The following is a 19494-nucleotide window of genomic DNA, read 5'->3' as shown; positions in this document are numbered from 1 at the left end:
GCCCGCGGCCGAGCGGCCGGGCTGGGCGCAGATTCCCGGGCCCGCCCCGCGGGGACGTGCGGCTTCAGCGGACCCGCGTTCGCGACCTCGGGGCGCGCCCCCCCCCCCCCCCGCCAGGGCCCCGAGCATTTTGTGTCCCACACCGGGTTGGGGTGGGGGGACTTTGCCTGTGGGGCAACAGCGAAGCACGGCCCGGACGGGGACACCTCGAGTTTTGCGTGAAAATGATTGGTTTTTGGGGGGAGGGGGGTGGTGGCGCTTATTGGCCACCGTTTGCCCTAATTTAAAGGCTATGACAGGGCTTCTGAGCCCTGCCTTAGGGGGGTTTTCCGCCCCCAAAGACCCACTCTGCAGCTGAGTTCTTTATGCTCAGATTTGTGTGTCTTGGTATTTTGAATGCTTGATGTCAGAGGTGATAAATGACCCTGGTAATGGGGAGCCCCTGAAGCACCTGCTGGGCTGACGGTGGTGGAGGTTGTGTCTAAGGGTGGGACGGGAGAAACGAAACAGAGATCCTCTTTGGATATTCTGCTGAAGTTATCATGTTTCTGTTCAAGTATAGGTGTTCTAGAACAAGTTGATAAATCCAATTTTAGGACTTTGTGGTCGAAGAGGTTTGAGCGGCAAACAGACCCAGGGTGACCTGGCTTGGCCAGGAATGTTGGGGTAGCCCGACTATCTCCTCCCGTTTCCCCTTGGCATATTTATTTATTTATTTATTGATTGATTGATTGATTGTCACAAATGCTCAAGTGTGATCACAGAATAGGAAAGAAGCTAGGGGACAGCATTTAGCACAGGCCCGAGCCCAAGATTGATGTTTTCAAAGGAACAAATATGTAACGAGGAAAAGGAAAATCTTTTTATCTGTAAGGTTGGTAGTTTGAGACAACTTGCTCTCTGGTTGGGAACTACCAGCCCATACTAATAGTTCATTTTACGTAATGCCATAGATATTAAGGATTGAGTGGGGAGGACTGCCATATCTAAGATTTGTGTGATTGAAATTTTCACAAGTCATATTTTACCCATAGCATTACTAAATAAAGGAACCCTAGGGTGAGTCCTTCTACAGATCCCTCAGTGTGTCTTGAATTTTGATATTGAGAGTCTGTTTAAAACAGAATGCACATATTATTTGGTTTTGGCTTTACCTTGGAGATAATCCTGAGTCATGCTTTAGAGAAGTTCCTTCTGTGATCAACAGCTCAGATGTCTGGTGGTCTCTATAAAAGCCAGACGCTCCTCTTTACCTGTAATTTGGTCTTCTGGAGCTCTGGAGAAAGGAGGACCCGGGGAGGTGGGAAGCAGATTAAGAGGCCTTCTCTTCCATGTTTGCCTTGTTTCCACACTAGGGCTCTAAATTACTTGTGTTCACACACCCAAGTTTTTCAATTTACCACAGAAATCTTGTTTATGCTACTGCCACTAGTATTTTCACATTTGTTTAATACTTGCCAGTTTACAAATGGCGTTCTATTCATGCTCTTGCTTATTTTCTCCTTTTCTGCAAAGAAGAAGCTGGGTTTAAAGAGGGATTTATTCAGGGTCTCATAATTAGTAATGGAGCAGAAGTGGGATACAGATCCTCTCTGGGGAGCAGTTCTCTTTCCTCTGCACTGGCCTGCATGTGACTTCAGAACCCCTAGTCCTGATCTTTTACCCTGCGGGTCGGTTGTTGCCTTTGTATTATGACTTGGTGGTAAAACTGTTTTGTGGAAGGCGGTATTATCCCATTTTATTTTGTAGAAACTGAGGGTAAGAGGTGTCTTCTGATTTTGTGACTATTTGCGATAGCTCTTTAGCTTTAAGGTCATGTTTTCAACGTAGAGCGCCTTTCCTGTAGACTGCATGGAGAGAGGAGAGAGAAGAAACAATTCGTTTTAGGAAAAAACCATCTATTTCTGTGTTGGTATGGTTAAGGATAACCTAACACCATAATCACATTCTCCTTGTGTGCCTGGCTACTTGTGTCAGCCTGTATGTGAACATCAACCCAAAAGACTCCTTTAGATGTTGCTGAACTAGTTACTATAAAAAGTATTTCACTTTCAAACACCCATGTTTCAAGAACAGAGGAATTCCGTACAAAGGTAATTTTGAAGGTATGTGTAGATGGAATTTATTGGGTCTTTTCTGAATGCCAGACACAGAGATTTCAGTAGAAAGGCATTTTGTAAGGGCTACCTGGGAACTTTGGGTAGGCAGTAGTTATAGGTTTTTATTATTTATTCAAGTTTGGAGGTGTGTGTTCTGATGTGTAAGTTGTAATATAGGAGTAGGACTTTTGCCTGGGAGAATTCTTAGTTGTAGTCTGTAGCAGAAATGATAAACTCAGAATATTTATGTAAAATTAGTTCATCATAACCAAAAGCTTGATTGGAATTCTGCAGTGATGAGGAGAATGGCTTTCAGGCGTTCTCAGGTTATTCTTTAAGTTACTAACTTGTTGAATTGGGCATTTTTCAGATTTGCAACTTTAGAAAATTCTTAGCAATTTCTTTTAAGGCCTTTAAAAATTCTTCAGTATGTATTTTCCGTAGTTTAATTATCTGCTAACATTACACCTTCAGAATTTACACATTTGTCATGATTAACCTTTGAAGCTTAAATGTGGGTGAATTTCCAGTACTGCTTCCTTCCGGTACCCCTCTCCCACTCTCTCTCTCTCTCTCTCAAAATAAATAAATAAACTTAAAAAAAAAAAAAGTCCCTGAGGATAATCTTAAAAAAAAAGAATTTTGTTTGCACCTACAGTCAGATATTTTCAGGTGGGACTGATTTTTAAGGGTCAGAAACCTTTCTTTGAACTTTACAATTGTTTGGGCTTGGTTGCATTCGTTGTTGTTTAAAATGATCTTTAGTAAGGAGAGTCACTTTAAAGGAAAATTTTTTTCATTGTTACCCTCATAATCTCCATTCCCGGCAAATATTCTGGAATATTAGATTTTTCTTTGTCTTCATCAAGTAAAACAGGCCCATTTGATGCCCATTTTAAGATCTTCCTTCTGCTGCCTGTCTTGTGGTCATTTAACTTCTCATTAAGCCCTCCACTGGAGATTGTGCCAGAAGGGGGAGAAGATGAAAAGCAAATGAATCATTTTCTAATAGTTAGCAGCTCTGAAAAAATGATTTAGTAGAAGGAATTGCCGCTATTCCAGAAATTCTTTCAGATTATGTTTTATTTCATTCATGTGTACTATCTCTGAGATGTTCCTAATAGTCATCGATATAGAGGCTGATTGTGCAGTTATTGGGTGACCAGGAATCTAACTGCTTGTTTTGGTTTGTTTCTTGCTGTATCTAAGCATCTCCACAGAGAATGTTTAGAAGTAAGGAGTAGGGATAAAATTTAAACTTTATCAATACTATTTTTTTTTTCCCTTAGAGCTCTTTAGTGAACAGTTTGATTTTTTTGGACAGTTTAGTCATTGTTTTTGGAAGTGACTAATAATAACTTCATTTTATTTTGATGTATCTGCATCTTATACACAAATGTAGGGAGACTTTTGGGTGCTTTTTTTTTTTTTTTAATTTTTTTTAACGTTTATTTTTTATTTTTTTTGGGACAGAGAGAGACAGAGCATGAACGGGGGAGGGGCAGAGAGAGAGGGAGACACAGAATCAGAAACAGGCTCCAGGCTCTGAGCCATCAGCCCAGAGCCCGATGCGGGGCTCGAACTCACAGACCGCGAGATCGTGACCTGGCTGAAGTCGGACGCTTAACCAACTGCGCCACCCAGGCGCCCCGACTTTTGGGTGCTTTTTAAGAAACATGGGTTTATATAGGTTCCCATAATTGCTTTCTTGAATAATTAGGCTTGAGGTTTCATTACTTCTTTGTATTGGAACAGAACCTTGGCTTTTGCTGTGGAACAGATTCAAAGGCATCATCTAATTTTCTTTTTATGATTGCTAAAGAGTTACCTTGTTTTGGTTTAGCGGTAAAAAGTCGGGGGGAAAAGGTTAATAGTGGACAGACCTTGCACAAGAGTTGTAACATTGATGATATCTGTTTTTTTCCTTTGTCTTTGGTCTCCCATTTCTCACTTAACCATTCGGATATTCCTGGTTTAAAGTTCTTTACTTCACTTAAGACAGAGGACACCAGTCTTCAGTCATGATAGTGAGTAGGTTCTTGTTATTTTTCCTCAGGGGAATTTTTACAAACCCATTGTGACTGCTCACTTAGACTCAGTTCCTATTAAATTTGTAAATAAAATCTACCTGTGAGGGTGTCTAAAATTAGTCCTTTCAGCTTTTTGTTTCTTGGATTCAGTTCTTTCAAATTCCACCCAAAGAGGCGATTTATAGAAAGATCTAGACTAGGAGTCAGAAAATCTAAGTTTTTAGTTACTTTCCAACTGTGGAAACTTGAGAAAGTCATTTAATCTGTTTCTCTATTTTGCATCTCTAAAATAGGTACAGTAATTCATGCACTACTTAATTGTATCAAGAATGTTGTGGGAGAAAAAGTTCTACCTCTTTTTATTTAAATTGTTTCTTCACATTGGAATCCCTTCTCTAAGGTTGTCCAAATATTCCTGCAGAGTTCCACTGAGCGAGCTCTTCCTGAAGTCCTCCCATTTGGAAGTGTTCTTGCTCTTTCTTCCCAAAGGCCTTTGCTAGTCCATCCATTATGTAGCACTTCTGAATTCTGTACAGTTGTTGCATGTTGCCTTTCTTCACAGATAGAAAGCTCCATGAAGGCAAGGATTGTATCTTCCCTATTTCTGTGTATCCGCATTGCACACTCCCCGCCCCGCAGGGGACCTATAATAAATGTCTCAGTTGACTGAATTATTTTTTAAAATGTTTATTTATTTCGAGAGAGAGCAACAGTAGAGGAGGGGCAGAGAGAGAGAGAGAGAGAGAGAGAGAGAGAGAGAGAATATCCCAAGCAGGCTCTGTGCTGTCAGTGCAGTGCAGAGCCTTATGTGGGGCTCGAACCCACAAACTATGAGATCATGACCTGAGTTGTATGCTTAGCCAGCTGAGCCACCCAGGTGCCCTGACTCATCTATTTTTGAGGCTGTCAGGAATAAATACTCTGGGTGATGGGAAGATGCCAGAGATGAGCCTGTTATCAGAACTTTTGGATGACTGGCCTTTTAAATCACTTCATTACTGGAGGGCCTGGATGGCTTAGTCAGTTGAGCGTCTGGCTCAAGTCATGATATCATGGTTCCCGAGATCAAGCCCCGATTGGGCTCTGGGCTGCATAGTGCAGAGCCTGCTTGGGATTCTCTCTACCCCTAACTTACTACTCCCCCCCCCCCCCCCCCGGACTCTTTCTCTCTCTCTCAAAATAAATAAACATTAAAAAAAAAATAAAATCAGTTATTGCTCTGTCCACTGTATCATGTACTGAATCGGATGCACATAATGTAAATTGGTAAAGCCTGTTTTCTTGTTTCTATTTACTTCAAGTGCTGTGAAGCAAGTCAGAGGAATGAAAAGTTGTCACAACAGCCCTGAATTTGACATTTGTTCCATTTCTCACCCTGTAGCATGTGGAGGCCTATCTATATCCAACTGCTGAGTATGGAGAATAAAACCTGACTGCACGTTGTCTGGTCCACATTTTAGCTTGTTTTCTTTGAAGAATGTGCAAGGTGGAAAAATAGATGCTTCAGGCTCTGATTTCAGCCCATGCTGTGCTATGCAAATGTTCTCTACATGCCTGAGTGACCTTTTTGAGAAAGAGCCTTTGTGATCTTCTGCAGCCAGGGAATAGTGTGCCAGATTTCTCTAAAAGTGGGAAAAGTGAATCTGTTCAAAGACCATATTAAAAAGCCAGTGCTTTTCCTGGATAAATAACCGATAAGTTCATGTTTCTGACTGTCTCTTGCCAGAGCTTTTGAAATTTGCTCTGCAGTTTGTTTTGCCGGTTGATTTGGAGAATGATGTGTGTGAGAGGGGACTGACTGAACCAATTCCATAGCTGGGAAAGTGTTTAAGTGCTTTTGAATTGTAGATAAAAATAAATTCAAACAGGCATCATTAGTGTCTGGGTGTTTATCAATGTCTTCAGGCTACCTCTCCGTAAGTGCCAGCTGAGTAACTCGCAACCAGATTTGTGAGGTTCTTTTTGTTCCAAATTGTGCTCTAATGATTTGGCATTTACATTGTTTTCTGTTTGTTTTATTATTGTACCGAATGAAATATATCATTATTAAAAGTATAATTATTTTTTTTAATGTTGTAAAAGAAATACCATTCTGATATATTTCTCTTGGAGTGATACTGGTGTCACTTGAAGTCTTGGAGGTTCATGACTTTTAATACTTTTACTGAGATGTTTAGTTTGTATAGCTGGATAGTTTGTATAGTTTGCCTAATGGATGAAAAAGAACTTTCTCTTTTTCCCTTTCTCTTAAACCAGCTTTTTGATAAGGATCATTATAGGTTTGCACCACCAGAATAAGGCTGTAGAGTTAATCGTAATGTTCTCCTGTAGAAATTCTAAAAATTGAATTTTCAGAGAGCGTAGGTAGAATTTGAATGACTGGTTTACTAACTAGGCTCTTCCTCCTTCCCTAAGCATAGGATAATTTTTTTCTCTAAAGATGGTCAATCTCTTAGGTATGAGTAGAAGTTCCAAAGGAATGCTTTCTTCTCCAGATCTTTGCCCTATAGCTGGTTTTGGTTGAGCAAAGATGAATAGTTCTCTGGTGGTTGGCCTGCTCTGTTGGGTGGAAAAATCCTTCGCTGTTTTCATGGTTAAATGCTCTATCATATGTCTTTTTCTCTTCCCCAAGTTTCCCTGGAACCTGGGCTCCCTGAGACGCAGCGCTGGAGCAGATGGATAATGGAGACTGGGGCTATATGGTGAGAGGCTTTTGCAGATGCGTTTTGAAGGCTGGCAAATAATTTTTGTGTATCTTTTCCTTCTTCTGTATTCTTAGGTATAACACATCTTATAAGAATGAAAATTGTAAATTAGTGCAACACCCCCTCCCCCTTAATTAGTTCAGATTATTTTGGGGGTGTTTTTGTTTAGTTTGGTGTTTTTATGTAGGCAAAGTCAGTATGAACTCTCCAGGTCACTTTTTATAGTCACTTGAGAAAGCTCATCATCATGAGCTTAGTTTAAGGACCTTTTGGTCTTTAAAGTGTGTTGTTCTTAAAACTCTTCCTTTGTAGAGTAGTGACTATTAAAATAGTCAAGTAGGTAATGGTATAGAGGATATTTTCTTGTGTTAGGGAAGTTAAAGGTGGAGAATGTGCCACTTCTCCTATCTGTACTTTCTTGATGTGCATGTCTTCCAATTTTTGTTTTCCTTTGGTAAGAAATATTTCACTTGCCTGGTACCTGAAGTCTGTCTGTCTTTATTTTTATTTTATTTTTTTCTTAAATATAATTTCTAAAATGGAAGGTATGTATTATTTAGAGAAGCTGGTAAAGGTCAGATTGCAACGTTAATGTACAAAAGTGAATATGCTATCAGGTTATAAAATTTGAAAGCTGCCTTTGAATATATGAGATTGTGTTGACTAAACTGTATTCTAATTTAGTATTTGACACTGTTATTTCCATGGCTAAATTATAAAGATTAGGACTGCACAAATTTTTATTTTTAAAATGTTACAATTTCTTCTTTTTTGAGTGGGAAAAACAAAGTAAGTATTTAAAGTAGGTATCTTTATATTATCAAGTCATTTTTATTATGTGTTAAATTGAGTTAAAATAAAGTCTCTCTCTCTTTTTTTAAATCAGAAAAAAATGAGTATATTTCAGTTTGGCCTTTCTCTTCCCATAGTCTGGTTTGACCTAAAAACTTCTCTGTAGATACTGGGCCTGAAAGTAAATGGCTTTGGAAGTCATTTTTAGGGTAAGGCTTCATTACCGTCCATTTTTAGGGTAAGGCTTTAATGAATTAGATTTAGCCTTTTCCTACGGAAAAAAAAAACGTTAGATCCCTTTATCTGGGTTGGTTTATCATTAACAGTAAAGCTGTTTTGCGTTATAGGATTGCTAAGTACATTATAGCCTGAAGGAATCTTTTGCTTTGCTTGTTACCATTAATTTTCTTAATTTGTCAAAGTTAAGATTTAAGAAATTTCAGATGACTGATCATTTTTTAAAAATTTCAGATGACTGACCCAGTCACGTTAAATGTAGGTGGACACTTGTATACCACGTCTCTCACTACATTGACGCGTTACCCGGATTCTATGCTTGGAGCTATGTTTGGGGGGGACTTCCCCACAGCTCGGGACCCTCAAGGCAATTACTTCATTGACCGAGACGGACCTCTTTTCCGATACGTCCTCAATTTCTTAAGAACTTCAGAGTTGACCTTACCCCTGGATTTTAAGGAATTTGATCTGCTTCGGAAAGAAGCAGATTTTTATCAGATTGAGCCCCTGATTCAGTGTCTCAATGACCCTAAGCCTTTGTATCCTATGGATACTTTTGAAGAAGTTGTGGAGTTATCTAGTACTCGGAAGCTTTCTAAGTACTCCAATCCAGTAGCTGTCATCATAACTCAATTAACCATCACCACCAAGGTCCATTCCTTACTAGAAGGTATCTCAAACTATTTTACGAAGTGGAATAAGCACATGATGGACACCAGAGATTGCCAGGTTTCCTTTACTTTTGGACCCTGTGATTATCACCAGGAAGTTTCTCTCCGGGTCCATCTGATGGAATACATCACAAAACAAGGTTTCACGATTCGCAACACCCGAGTGCATCACATGAGTGAGCGGGCCAATGAGAACACAGTGGAGCACAACTGGACTTTCTGTCGGCTGGCCCGGAAGACCGATGACTGATCTCTAAGCCTGGGAGAAGTTCCTGGAAACTGACTCTCCAGGACATGGAAGAGACTGATTTTTTTTTTTTTTTTTTTAATCACAGTGTGGGAATTTTTTTTAAATATCTGTATTTATTTGAAGGCATTGAGGACCAGAAGGAAGTTTTGTGCTTTAGCAGACTCCTCTATGTTTTGTTCCCTTTACCTTGAGTATGCATGTGCCTGTTCAGAGCCTCCAGATACCTTTTTTATAAAAAGAAGTATGAAAATCATTATGGTATATAATCTACTCTTAACAGAGCTTTTTTTTTATTACAGTGCTACAATGATTTCTGATTAAATGGTCCCTAACTTAACTAGAAGGCTAAAAATGCAGGCATGAAAGAATAAACAGAGTACTCATGATGCCTTTGACAAAAATCAAAATATCATGTAGGGTGACCTAGTTTCCAAACCAATAAGCAGTATTGTAATATTAAAGGAAAACTGTTCCAGTCATTTAAAAGTACTTGTTAAGTACTGCTTTTTACAGTTATGACAACTGTTTCTTTCTATGCATATAAATCAAGCAACCAAATATCTGTAGCCATGGAAATGTCTGACTAGAAATATTTATATTGGATTCTGAATACAAAATGTCCCTGTGGTAGAACTCTTACTTCTTATGCGTGGTGCAGTATAATTCCCAAGTGTACTGTCTACCAGGAAGAAAAAAAAAAAAAAAAAAACTAATAAAAAATGAAATATGAAAATTAGGTTTGTATTTGTTGATTATTGTTACTTAAGGGGGGAATATTATATTCCTTGTGTAAAGTACACATTATTTGGTTTATGTCCCAGTGTATATACTGCCTGTAGCACATTTGTATTTGACTCAGGAGGATTCTGTAGAACCTTAGGATGCAGTCTACAGAACTGTACTGTGTTACTGGAGCAGGAATGGATGGAATTAGTAGTTTTATCTAAAATAATGCATACTTGAACAGTGAGCATAATAGTTTGATAAATTTTCTCAAATAGGACTTAGGTTGAAGATTATAGATTTTTCTTCAGTAAGCCACCAATTGTCAGCACTGAATATGACTCTTATTCTAAGCTTCGTACTGAGCACAGGGACAGATTGCCTCTTTAGCCACTTTATTCTCATAGCGTTATGGTGGCCCACAAATATATTTTATTATTACAGTTAAGTCCGTTTCTGAGGAGAAAAACTGCAGTGAGTGGAGACTCTGGAGCAGTTGGAGATACGTATGTACTTTTATTTATTTCACTGTAGTTTTATTTTGAATAGTTGATTTGATTGTCTTTCTTGGAGGTTATAGGAAGGATTAGTTTAGCTACAGCGTGACTTCCTAGTTTACCAGAACACCTTATAAAAGAAATCCTGTAATTTCTTCCCTGTTTCCCTTTTTTTTTTTTAATTTTTTAAATTATTATTTTAGAGAGAGAGGGAGAGCGTGAGCAGAGGAGGGAGGCAGAGGGGGAGAGAGAGAGAGGGGGAGAGAGAGAGAGAGAGGGAGAGAAATCTCAGGCAGGGATGTGGAGCCCAATGCGGGGCTTGATTCCACAACCACAGGATTGTGACCTGAGCTGAAATCAAGAGTCAGATGCTCAACTGACTGAGCCGCCCAGGCACCCCTTTCCTATTTTCTAGGGGAAGTATGGAGTTCTGAGGCTGTGTGCCCTCGAGTAGGGTCCTCCTTACGTCCTCTTTATGAGAACATTCTGAGATTCTGTCCCTAAGAGGATGAAAATACTTACCTATATCCATTTTTGCCCGTGTCTCTCTGAAAATTTATTTTAAGATTTGACAAATGACCAACATCCAGAAACCTATAATTACCCCTTTTTCACCATCTTCAGCTAAACTGTCTTCAGTCTATATCTCTTCATGTTATTGGCAGGTTGCTGTGGTTCCAGTAAATGTGCTAGGATGAGGTTATCTTTTTAGAAAATTGTCTCATACTTCAAACTGATTAGAGGTTACCTAAAAAAACATATTCAGCCACTTATGTGTTGTTGAGTTAGCTGAGGTAAATGCAAGACAATGATTTGAATTGAAAATAGATATAGAAATGGGATTAATATTAGTTGTTCCAGGATTTCAAAAGTTTAAAACTTACGAGGTTTCTTCTGTGACCATTTTACTGGGGAGAAGTTTGTTTTTGATAAAATTTCTCAGATTTGTTAATTATTAACAACTGAATGATTATTTTTATGAATAAATTAGAGAAAGTAGCCAGCTGAGATTTTTTGCAATTTTATGTGTCTGGTGGCATTTAATTTTGATTGTTTTATTTACTTGGACAACATGAAAAATGTAGTTTGATTATATTTGGGTAATTTGAGACAATTATATCTTCTTTTGGGAAATTAAAAATTTTTTCTAATGTTTATTTTTGAGAGAGACAGAGTGTGAGTGGGGGAGGGGCAGAGAGAGAGGGAGACACAGAATCCCAAGCAGGCTCCAGGCTCAGCTGTCAGCACAGCCTGACATGGGGCTCGAACTCACGAACTGTGAGATCATGACCTGAGCCAAAGTCAGAAGCTTAACTGACTGAGCCACCCAGGCTCCCCTGAGGAAAATTTAAGTTGTTTTCACCGTGAAAGAGTTGATTTTCAAAAACTGATATTTAGTTGTATTCTCAGGACTCTACATTTTATTTAGAGTATTAGGCACTTTCGGAGGATTTTGTTTGCACACATTGTTTATGTGCTTTTAAGCCTCAGATAAATGTGTGCTATAGACGTGATAACTAATAAGTTCATTGAGTTTTTTTTAAAGACCTAAAACCCTGGTGTTTAACAAAATAGAAACTACCAATGGATAGTGCTACTATTTTTTATTTCAAACATATTCAGAAGTAAAGAGAATAGTGCAAACATTCATGTACCCATTGATCATCTTCAACTATTTGCTCTTTTTTTTCCTCCCATGGATTATCTTAAAGTAAATCACAGATGTTTCATTCATTTCAGACTATGTCTCTAAAAGATAATGATTCTCTTTAAAAAAATACACACTTTATTGGGCGCCTAGCTGGCTGAGACGGCAGACTCTTGATCTTGGGGTCGTGATTTCAAGCCCTGTGTTGGGCGTAGAGCTTACTTGAAAAAACCAAAAAGATATAAATGTATACATACTTGGAAATATATAAAGTGTATATGAAGTATACTTTAAAATTTAATGCTATATATGCCATTAATGCTATATATGCCATTAAATAGTGCCATTATCACATGGTGGTGCCTCTTGAATGCTGCTGATTATTTCACAGCTTGGCTCTCGAACTTTGTAATAGTGGTCTTAAATATTTCTCATAGGCAGGGTTCCCCTGTTTGTAGAAAAAAGTGCATTGTTAGGCTATATCTGTCAGGATTAATGACTTTTACCTTCAAATTAAGTTTTTCATTTAAAAAAAGTAACATTACATAAGATGCTTAATTTTAAAAATTATTTTTTAAACCTATTTTGTGTGAACATATGGGGAACATTTTTTCCAAAGGGCATCCTTCCTTTTCTCATGCAGATTTTAAATTGTATGCAGGTGGCCAATTAAGAAACAGCTTATCATTTGCTTTTGGAATTTAATACAAATAAAATGCCTGACTTTTTGAGGTTCTTTGAAATTGAACATTTACCCACAAAGCAAGGGGCCAGAAGGCGGAGCCAGGTGGGCAAGGTACTCTCAGATCACATTATCTCCCATTGTTCTCTAATGTATGTCTTGATTCTTTCCTGCCCAGCTCTAGCTTCATCTTTTATATTGTTTATTTACTTTTTTGCTTGTCTAGGCTAAAAACTTTAAGCTCCTCATTGAAGACGGTGTTTGTGACTTTTTTGTTCTCCCCTGTAGCCTTGGTACCAAGAATAGTTTCTGTCATGTGGCATATGCTCAACAAATACTTGTTGAATGACTGAATGAATGAATCGGTAAGTATGTTTAATGCATCTAGCAATTACTTGGACACATTTTTACAACAGAATAATTGGGGGAAATAGGATTCTTGTTTTGAAAATATCCCCAGTGATTCCTGCACTGTTTGTATCTATAGGGAATCACTTAAATATGAGTTCATGTACGGAGCAGGAACAACCTTTTGTAGCTCACTTTGGAGAACCTGGCTTGAAATAGCATCCAGATTGGGGGGGGGGGGAAAGCCAAATAACACACCATGGCTAGAGTGAACCATGAGAGAGCGCATCATTCTGTCTAGGGATAAAGCTCAACACTCAACCTGCCCCAGCTAGAAGAGAGACTGTCTTATGGTTCTAAGACATTTAACTTAGCATAGCACTTTTCTTTTGGTAGAAAATATCAGTGAAATATATTCCTGTTTGTACTTTTGTGTCTCCAAGGCAGGTTCAACGTAGTTGTTGTTTTAATGTATTTGAAATACCTGCAGTGTGCCATTTTCTACTAGTGCAGATGAGGAAAAATGTCTCTTACTGCAGCTTCAAAATTATAGCAGATTAGAAAAATATACCTTGAAGTGCTATTTTGGTGGACTCTTGAGGAGCCAGTAACATAAGATTATATATATATATATTAGCAGTCAACTGACTCATTTTAACTAACTGGAGACATTTCCCCAAGGTCATTTGTAATCTCACATTCCTAAACTGCTGTGCATGGAAGAGCCACGTTGCTGTACCTGTCACCTTTGTAGCAAGGTGATGTAAGCCAAGATGGTCAGAGTCTGTAGCAATGTGTGTGCAGCAGGTTCCTTCATCTTACTGTGTGGGTCATAAAACTATGTTCATTTATTCCATAAATGCAAAGTGTCTACTCTGAGCTAGATCCTGGAGTTAGGAAGAGGAAGAGTCCATTCTGTTCACAGTCAAGTAGCAGGAGGTAGGGAAAAGAGAAAAGTGAATGGGATGAAGTGCATAATGTTTTATCTGTTGATGCTGTAGGCCAGTCATGCCCCTCATTTACGTAAGCCTGCCCTCATATAGTATCCAGATTAAATGCTTTTAAAATAAAGGTTAGAAAGGAAGTAAAACAAATAAGAATGCTCCCTATGTTCTTTAGTGAAGATGAGGAATCAGAAGAAGTGGCATATTTCCTTGTGTTGCTAGTTAAGCAGGTTTGAGCTAGATACGTCAGCATTTGCTGACAGGTGTTACAGCAGTCAGTTTTTCTCCGGAGCACCAAAGAGCATACACTTATCCTTAGACCACAGGAGCTAATCTGGAGTAGGAGGACTGCTGTCGTTTTATGACACGATTTAAATATTAGAAAGTAGGGAGATGTAATTATTAGAAAAAGTAACACAGCACAAGTAGATTAACTGTATTAAGAAGTAAATGTATCATATGTTCTTTAGGTAAGTTCTTTATATTGTTGAGTTAAAAGGATGCCTTCTTGGAGACAGGGAATGACCAAAATGGATTGATTGGCCTTCTATCTGACAAGCCTCTTGGAGGTAACCAGTTCTGTTACAACTTTAGATAATCGTGTTAAATTAAGCCATGAGGTATGACAGGATGCAAAATGCAAAGAGCAAGTCTAACACCATGCTAAGTGTGAATGAAAGCCTGAGAGTTGCCAATTTTATAAGGTGTTAAGTAAGACACCTTTTTTGAAATTTGACCTAAGGGGTAAAAAAGTAAGCCTCACTATCTGAAAACCTATTTGCACCATAGACCTTAAAATAATCTGTTGTGTATCTATAGACTATTATTTTGATCATCTGTATCAAATCTATTAAGTATTAGTTACTGAATTCTGAATATAGGGTTTATTTCTTTACTCTGCTTATTGTAGTCATTGACATTCATAACCTTTCCCAGTGAGGCTTACAGCAGAGAGTCTGGGACGCAGGCCCCAGACTATTAGGATTTTATGAGTCCTCCCCTTCTGTTAATGACCTAGAGTTCTGGTATTCTCTCTTAGACAGCTGGGGATCTTTTTGCCATAACCCTTGTAATTGTTTATATGGCTTTCCTGGGCTGCTGATGGCAGTACAGCAGCCTTCTTTGTTCCTGGGATTGTGTTCCTCAGAATGGATAGGAAGGAGGCATCTCTAGCAGACAGATGTGAGAGCGATCTCCCCACCCCAAGTTTCCTATCACCCATTTTTATCACCACAAAACAGAGTTAAAGGCTGAAAATAAGATAGCTAAATCACTGCAATGATTTATCTTATTTTTGTGACTTAAAAGCTAGTTTGCCACTATGTGTATATGCTCTTGAGTATGTCAAGCCACGATTTAGAGCTTGGGCCTTCCTCCTAATTCCCTTTACCAAATTCTGAGCAATGCATTTTGCTGATTGCAGTCCAGACTCAGAGTTCCTGCCAGACCACATCCCTACTCTTGGTTTCTTTTATGTATTCTCTTTTAAACACACGTGCTATGCCAAGCAATTTCCAACCTAATGGGAATCAATTAAAATGAGAAAACATGGAAGTGTATTCACTGCTTGTTCTCTGCTCTCTTAAATAATTTATAATGTGTTCTACTCAACTACCTGAGTATTGGTCGGTGACCTCTGAGCCCATTCGAATAGACGTTCATAGACATTGCCATCGTAACAGCCAAGTGCTGAGTTTAAGCTCTGATCCGTGAAGTCAAAAGCATCAGTTAACAAGATGGCATCCTTCCTGTGAGAGAAAACAAGAGTTTGTGAGTATTTTAGATTGCTCTTATGAATCTAATTAATCAGGGATGGTGAATAACAACACCTAGTTAGAGGTTGCATCATTATTCACTTTTGAACAACTCAGCTTTAATTTTTTAAACGTTTTAATTTTTGATCAGTTATATATACCATAGTATAAAGAGTCTAGTAGTCTTCAAGGCTTGTTAGTTAAAATCAGTATATCCCCGTCCTACCTCTACTTCCTCCACCCTGCAATCAGTCTTGGTCTTTTAGCTGCTATTTTTGTTATTTACTTGAATATCTCTAAATGTCTTGTTTGGATTGCTACTTCTTGATTGTTCAGTTTTAGATATTGTCTGTTGAGTCTGCATTACAAAAGATATGTTTTTAGTCCCCTCCCTTCACCCCTATCTCATCCCCGCTCTCTCCTGCTTCTTCCCCTTGGCCTTCCCGCTCCCAGTATATAGTTTAAATACTGGTCAGACTTGCATTTGGTACTTACATGGTTAAGACTATATGTCTGCATATTATTGTGACTTTATGTATCCTGCTCACAGTTGAGCTGTGTCCCCACCATGTCTCTCCTATTAAGAGGGATCTACTTCCTGGCCTGCTATTTCTCTCTCCAACACTCATCATCCTTAGTGATTTCATTGTCTACCTGAATGTTCCTCTAAAACGTGGCTTCTCAGTTCATGGATCTTCTCCTTTGACCTTGTTCTACAGCCCCACCTTGTGATTCTCCACCAGGATCCCACCCCAAGACTTGACGGCAACATCTGTACCTTCTCCGCGATGCAGATGGCATTCCTTTCACCATCCCTGCTCTTTTAGCTTACTCCCTCTAGTCTTTTGACTCTGATAACCCTTTTTTTAATTTTCTGGGCTTTTTAAAGATTATATTATATTATATTATATATTTATTTTTGAGAGAGAAAGAGAGAGAGAGTGAGAATGAGCAGGGGAGGGGCAGAGGAGACGGTGAGAAGATCCCAAGCAACTCTACACTCAGCTTGGAGCCCCATTTGGGGCTTGATCTCACCACTGTGGGATGATGACCTGAGCCGAATTTAAGAGTCAGATGCTTAACTGACTTAACTGACTGAGTCTTCCAGGCAACCCCCCTTTTTTTCTTTTTTCAAGCAACAAAATGTGCTTTATTTTAGCCTATTGAATGAAATATTTTTTAACCTTTTTTTTTTTTTTTTAAGTTTATTTACTTATTTTTTAGAGAGCATGCACGCTTGCAGGGGAGGGGCAGAGAGAAGGAGAGAGGGAATCCCAAGCAGGCTCTGCCCCGGCAGCACTGAGCCCAATACAGGGCTCCATCTCACCCATGGTGAGATCACGGCCTGAGCTGAAATCAAGACTCCAGTTGCCCAACGGATTGAGCCACCCAGGTGCCCCTGAATGAAATATTTTAAAAAATTGTTCATATACTTCTCTTTCTTTTTTAACAAAGGGTAGAAAGCATAACATACAATTTTTTTATACTCTTCCCTAGCCCTCCTTTTGCAAAGCATTTGAGATGACTGGGATACTGTACCTACCTATTTTAATCCTCTCTGGATGACCCTTCATCATCGCTGTGAGGTGATTTTCATTTAGGGCTGTTTGTACTTCCTTGACCTTACTGGCACCTGCCACTTACTTAATGTCGCTCATCCTTCTGGTGGTCTCCCTTCCTTTCTTATTCACCTGAAATTCCATGGTCTTTTATATTCACTTCCTCAAAAATATATTCCACATTTTTCACTGACTGTGTGACATCACCTTTGTGGCTCTATATGGCCGACTGGAAACCAGTACCGACCGGTGTAACGGGCTCAAGTGGGCCCTTCCGGCTGCCTAGCAATCCTATGACATCGCTCTCGTTCCTGTACTCTTTTATTCTCTTCGGGGATTATTTCACACCTTCTCTCTAATCCTTAAGTCCATGCCACCTGCCTCCCTATCTCTCTCTTTTCGATGGCTCTTCGTCCCATTTCACTGATAAAATGGAAGCAGTAAGAGCACATCCACAGGTTCTCACCTGTGCACCTATAGGTATGGTTCTTTCTCTATTTTTAGCACAGGTATGCAGTTCTGGCTCCCAGCTCTCGCCAGTCCCTCTCTGTCCAGTAGATGCCTTCTGCTCTTGCCTACCAGAAAACGATGTTCTAGAAATTCTCTTGCCTTTGCCTTACAATGTCAAAGTCCCCATCTCTACTGAATCGTTTTCGCATGTGAACATGGTGTGCTATCCCCCATCTTAACAACAAGCTTTGAGTCTGTTTCCTTCTCCATCATCTATTCCAGATCTTGACTCCCCTTTATGATAAATCTCCTTAAAAGTGTTGTACTTGTTTATGCTTTGCTATTTCTTCTTCTCCACCTGTTCTTGTAGACTGGATCTGTTCAGGTTTTAACTTCTGCCACTCTACTGAAATAGTTCTTGTCAGGGCCTCCTCTTCTTCATCTTTGGAGGGTCCCAAGACTCAGTACTCCAGCCTCTTCTCTGTATCCAGTCACTCCATGGGATATCCTCATGGCTTTAAATACCAGCCATATGCTAATGACTTCCAAATTGATCTCTCCAGTCTCACTTAACCTGCATTTTAACATCTTCCTTAATTTCTAACAGGCTCTTCAAACTTAACATGTTCAAAACCAAACCCCTGGGGCACCTGGCTGGCTCAGTCAATAGAGTGTGTGATTCTTGATCTCAGCGTTGTGAGTTTGAACCCCATGTTTGGTGTAAAGATTATTTAAATAAATAAAACTTAAAAAAATAAAGAGCCAAACTCCTGATTTTTTACAGCTTTTCCTGTGCATCCTGCCCAAACCTGGCACATTTATAGTAAATAGCTACTCTGGCCAAAAACCTGAGCTCCTCTCTGTCGCATACATCCTGTACCTAATCTGTTAGCAAATCCTATTCTATCTTCCAAATATATCCAAACTTTAGTCACCTCCCACCACCTCCAGTGCTGGCACCCAGTCTAACCCATTGTCATCTTTCACTTAGATTATTGAGGTAGCCTCCTAGCTGGGCTCCTTGCTTTTTATTCTTCCCCTGCCCAGTTCCTTACTGTCGCAACTGGAGTGATCCTTTAGAAAAATACATCAGATGACTTCAGACTGTGTCTTATGCTATGTTGAAAACCCGTCCCCTTCTCACACAAAGTAAAAGCCAAAGTCTTAAGTCTTTGTGATGATCCCTACCCCCATCGTACCCCCCACCCCCCGCCCCAGTACACCCTACCTCTCTGCCCTCTGCCCTCACTCTCCACCTAGTCACATGGCTCCAGCCTCTGTGGCCTCTTCTCTGTTCTCTGGATGGATGTGCCAGGCATGCTCTGGCCTTCAACATTTGTACTTCTCTGCCTGGAGTGCTTCCCCCCTGCCCGCCCCCAGCCCATGGCTCGTCTCACCTCCCCTCCACTTGAGATCTTTCCTCCAACATCACCCTCTCTGGGAGGCCTTCTCTGACTTACTTAAAACCACTGTCCCTCCCACTGCACCCCCAGCATTCCTGATCCCCTTCCCTGCTTTCCTTTTCTTAGCAGTACCATTTTGCATACTGTTTGACTTATGTTTTCTGTCTGTGTTTGTCTCCTCTAGTCTACAAGCATTTGTGGCCTTTTCAGTCTGAAACTCATTACCTTCATTTGAAGAGTATTTTCTTGAATTATTTAATTAATGGCTTGTTCCCTTCTGTGTTCTCTGTCTGCTCTTTCTAGATCTGTTTTTTAGATAATGGACAGTTAGGATCAGTCTTCTTACTATTTTAATGTTTTTTCCTAATTTCTATCTTTTTGTCTTTTTGCTTTCTTTTCTGTGCAATTTATGCAACTTTATCTTCCAATCCTTCAATTGATTTTTTTCATTTCCACTATCATGTAAATTTTTTTGTGTGTGTGTTTTATTTATTTTTGAGAGAGAGAGAGAGAGAGAGAGAGAGAGACAGAGTGTGAGCGGGGGTGGGGCAGAGAAAGAGGGAGACGCAGAATCTGAAGCAGGCTCCAGGCTCTGAGCTGTCAGCACAGAGCCCAATGTGGGGCTCAAACTCACAAACTGTGAGATCATGACTTGAGCCGAAGTCAGACAGTCAACCGACTGAACCACCCAGGCGCCCCCTG

General features: G+C 39.6%; 2 protein-coding genes and 1 long non-coding RNA gene across 9 annotated transcripts in view; 2 read left to right on the top strand and 1 right to left on the bottom strand.

Annotated features, from left to right (window-relative positions):
• KCTD6 (potassium channel tetramerization domain containing 6) overlaps positions 1–9511 on the top strand; it is an 11024-nt gene extending 1513 nt beyond the window's left edge. For 2 of the 5 annotated variants that reach the window (XM_040454621.1, XM_040454616.1), the window contains exons 2-3: positions 6762–6831; positions 8098–9511. In XM_040454621.1, coding sequence (XP_040310555.1) covers positions 6805–6831; positions 8098–8784 — 714 coding nt within the window. In that variant the 5' untranslated portion in view covers positions 6762–6804 and the 3' untranslated portion in view covers positions 8785–9511. Of the gene's footprint in view, positions 1–211; positions 2106–6761; positions 6832–8097 lie in introns of those variants that run through there. The other 3 variants (XM_040454620.1, XM_040454618.1, XM_040454617.1) reach the window with 3 other exon arrangements.
• Positions 9512–11592: 2081 nt separating this feature from the next.
• ACOX2 (acyl-CoA oxidase 2) overlaps positions 11593–19494 on the bottom strand; it is a 30759-nt gene continuing 22857 nt past the window's right edge. For all 3 annotated transcript variants that reach the window (XM_040454604.1, XM_040454605.1, XM_040454606.1), the window contains 2 exons: positions 15242–15374; positions 11593–12100 (listed from right to left, as the gene is read on the bottom strand). In XM_040454604.1, coding sequence (XP_040310538.1) covers positions 12038–12100; positions 15242–15374 — 196 coding nt within the window. In that variant the 3' untranslated portion in view covers positions 11593–12037. The remainder of the gene's footprint in view (positions 12101–15241; positions 15375–19494) is intronic.
• LOC121016794 (uncharacterized) overlaps positions 15308–19494 on the top strand; it is a 112710-nt gene continuing 108523 nt past the window's right edge. The window contains exon 1 of the long non-coding RNA XR_005784467.1: positions 15308–15396. This is a non-coding gene — a long non-coding RNA (uncharacterized LOC121016794). The remainder of the gene's footprint in view (positions 15397–19494) is intronic.

The sequence above is a fragment of the Herpailurus yagouaroundi genome, unplaced genomic scaffold (assembly GCF_014898765.1).
Source record: "Herpailurus yagouaroundi ecotype Mexico unplaced genomic scaffold, PumYag 213, whole genome shotgun sequence".
Lineage (NCBI taxonomy): Eukaryota > Metazoa > Chordata > Mammalia > Carnivora > Felidae > Herpailurus > Herpailurus yagouaroundi.
This window is presented reverse-complemented; position numbering and strand designations above follow the sequence as displayed.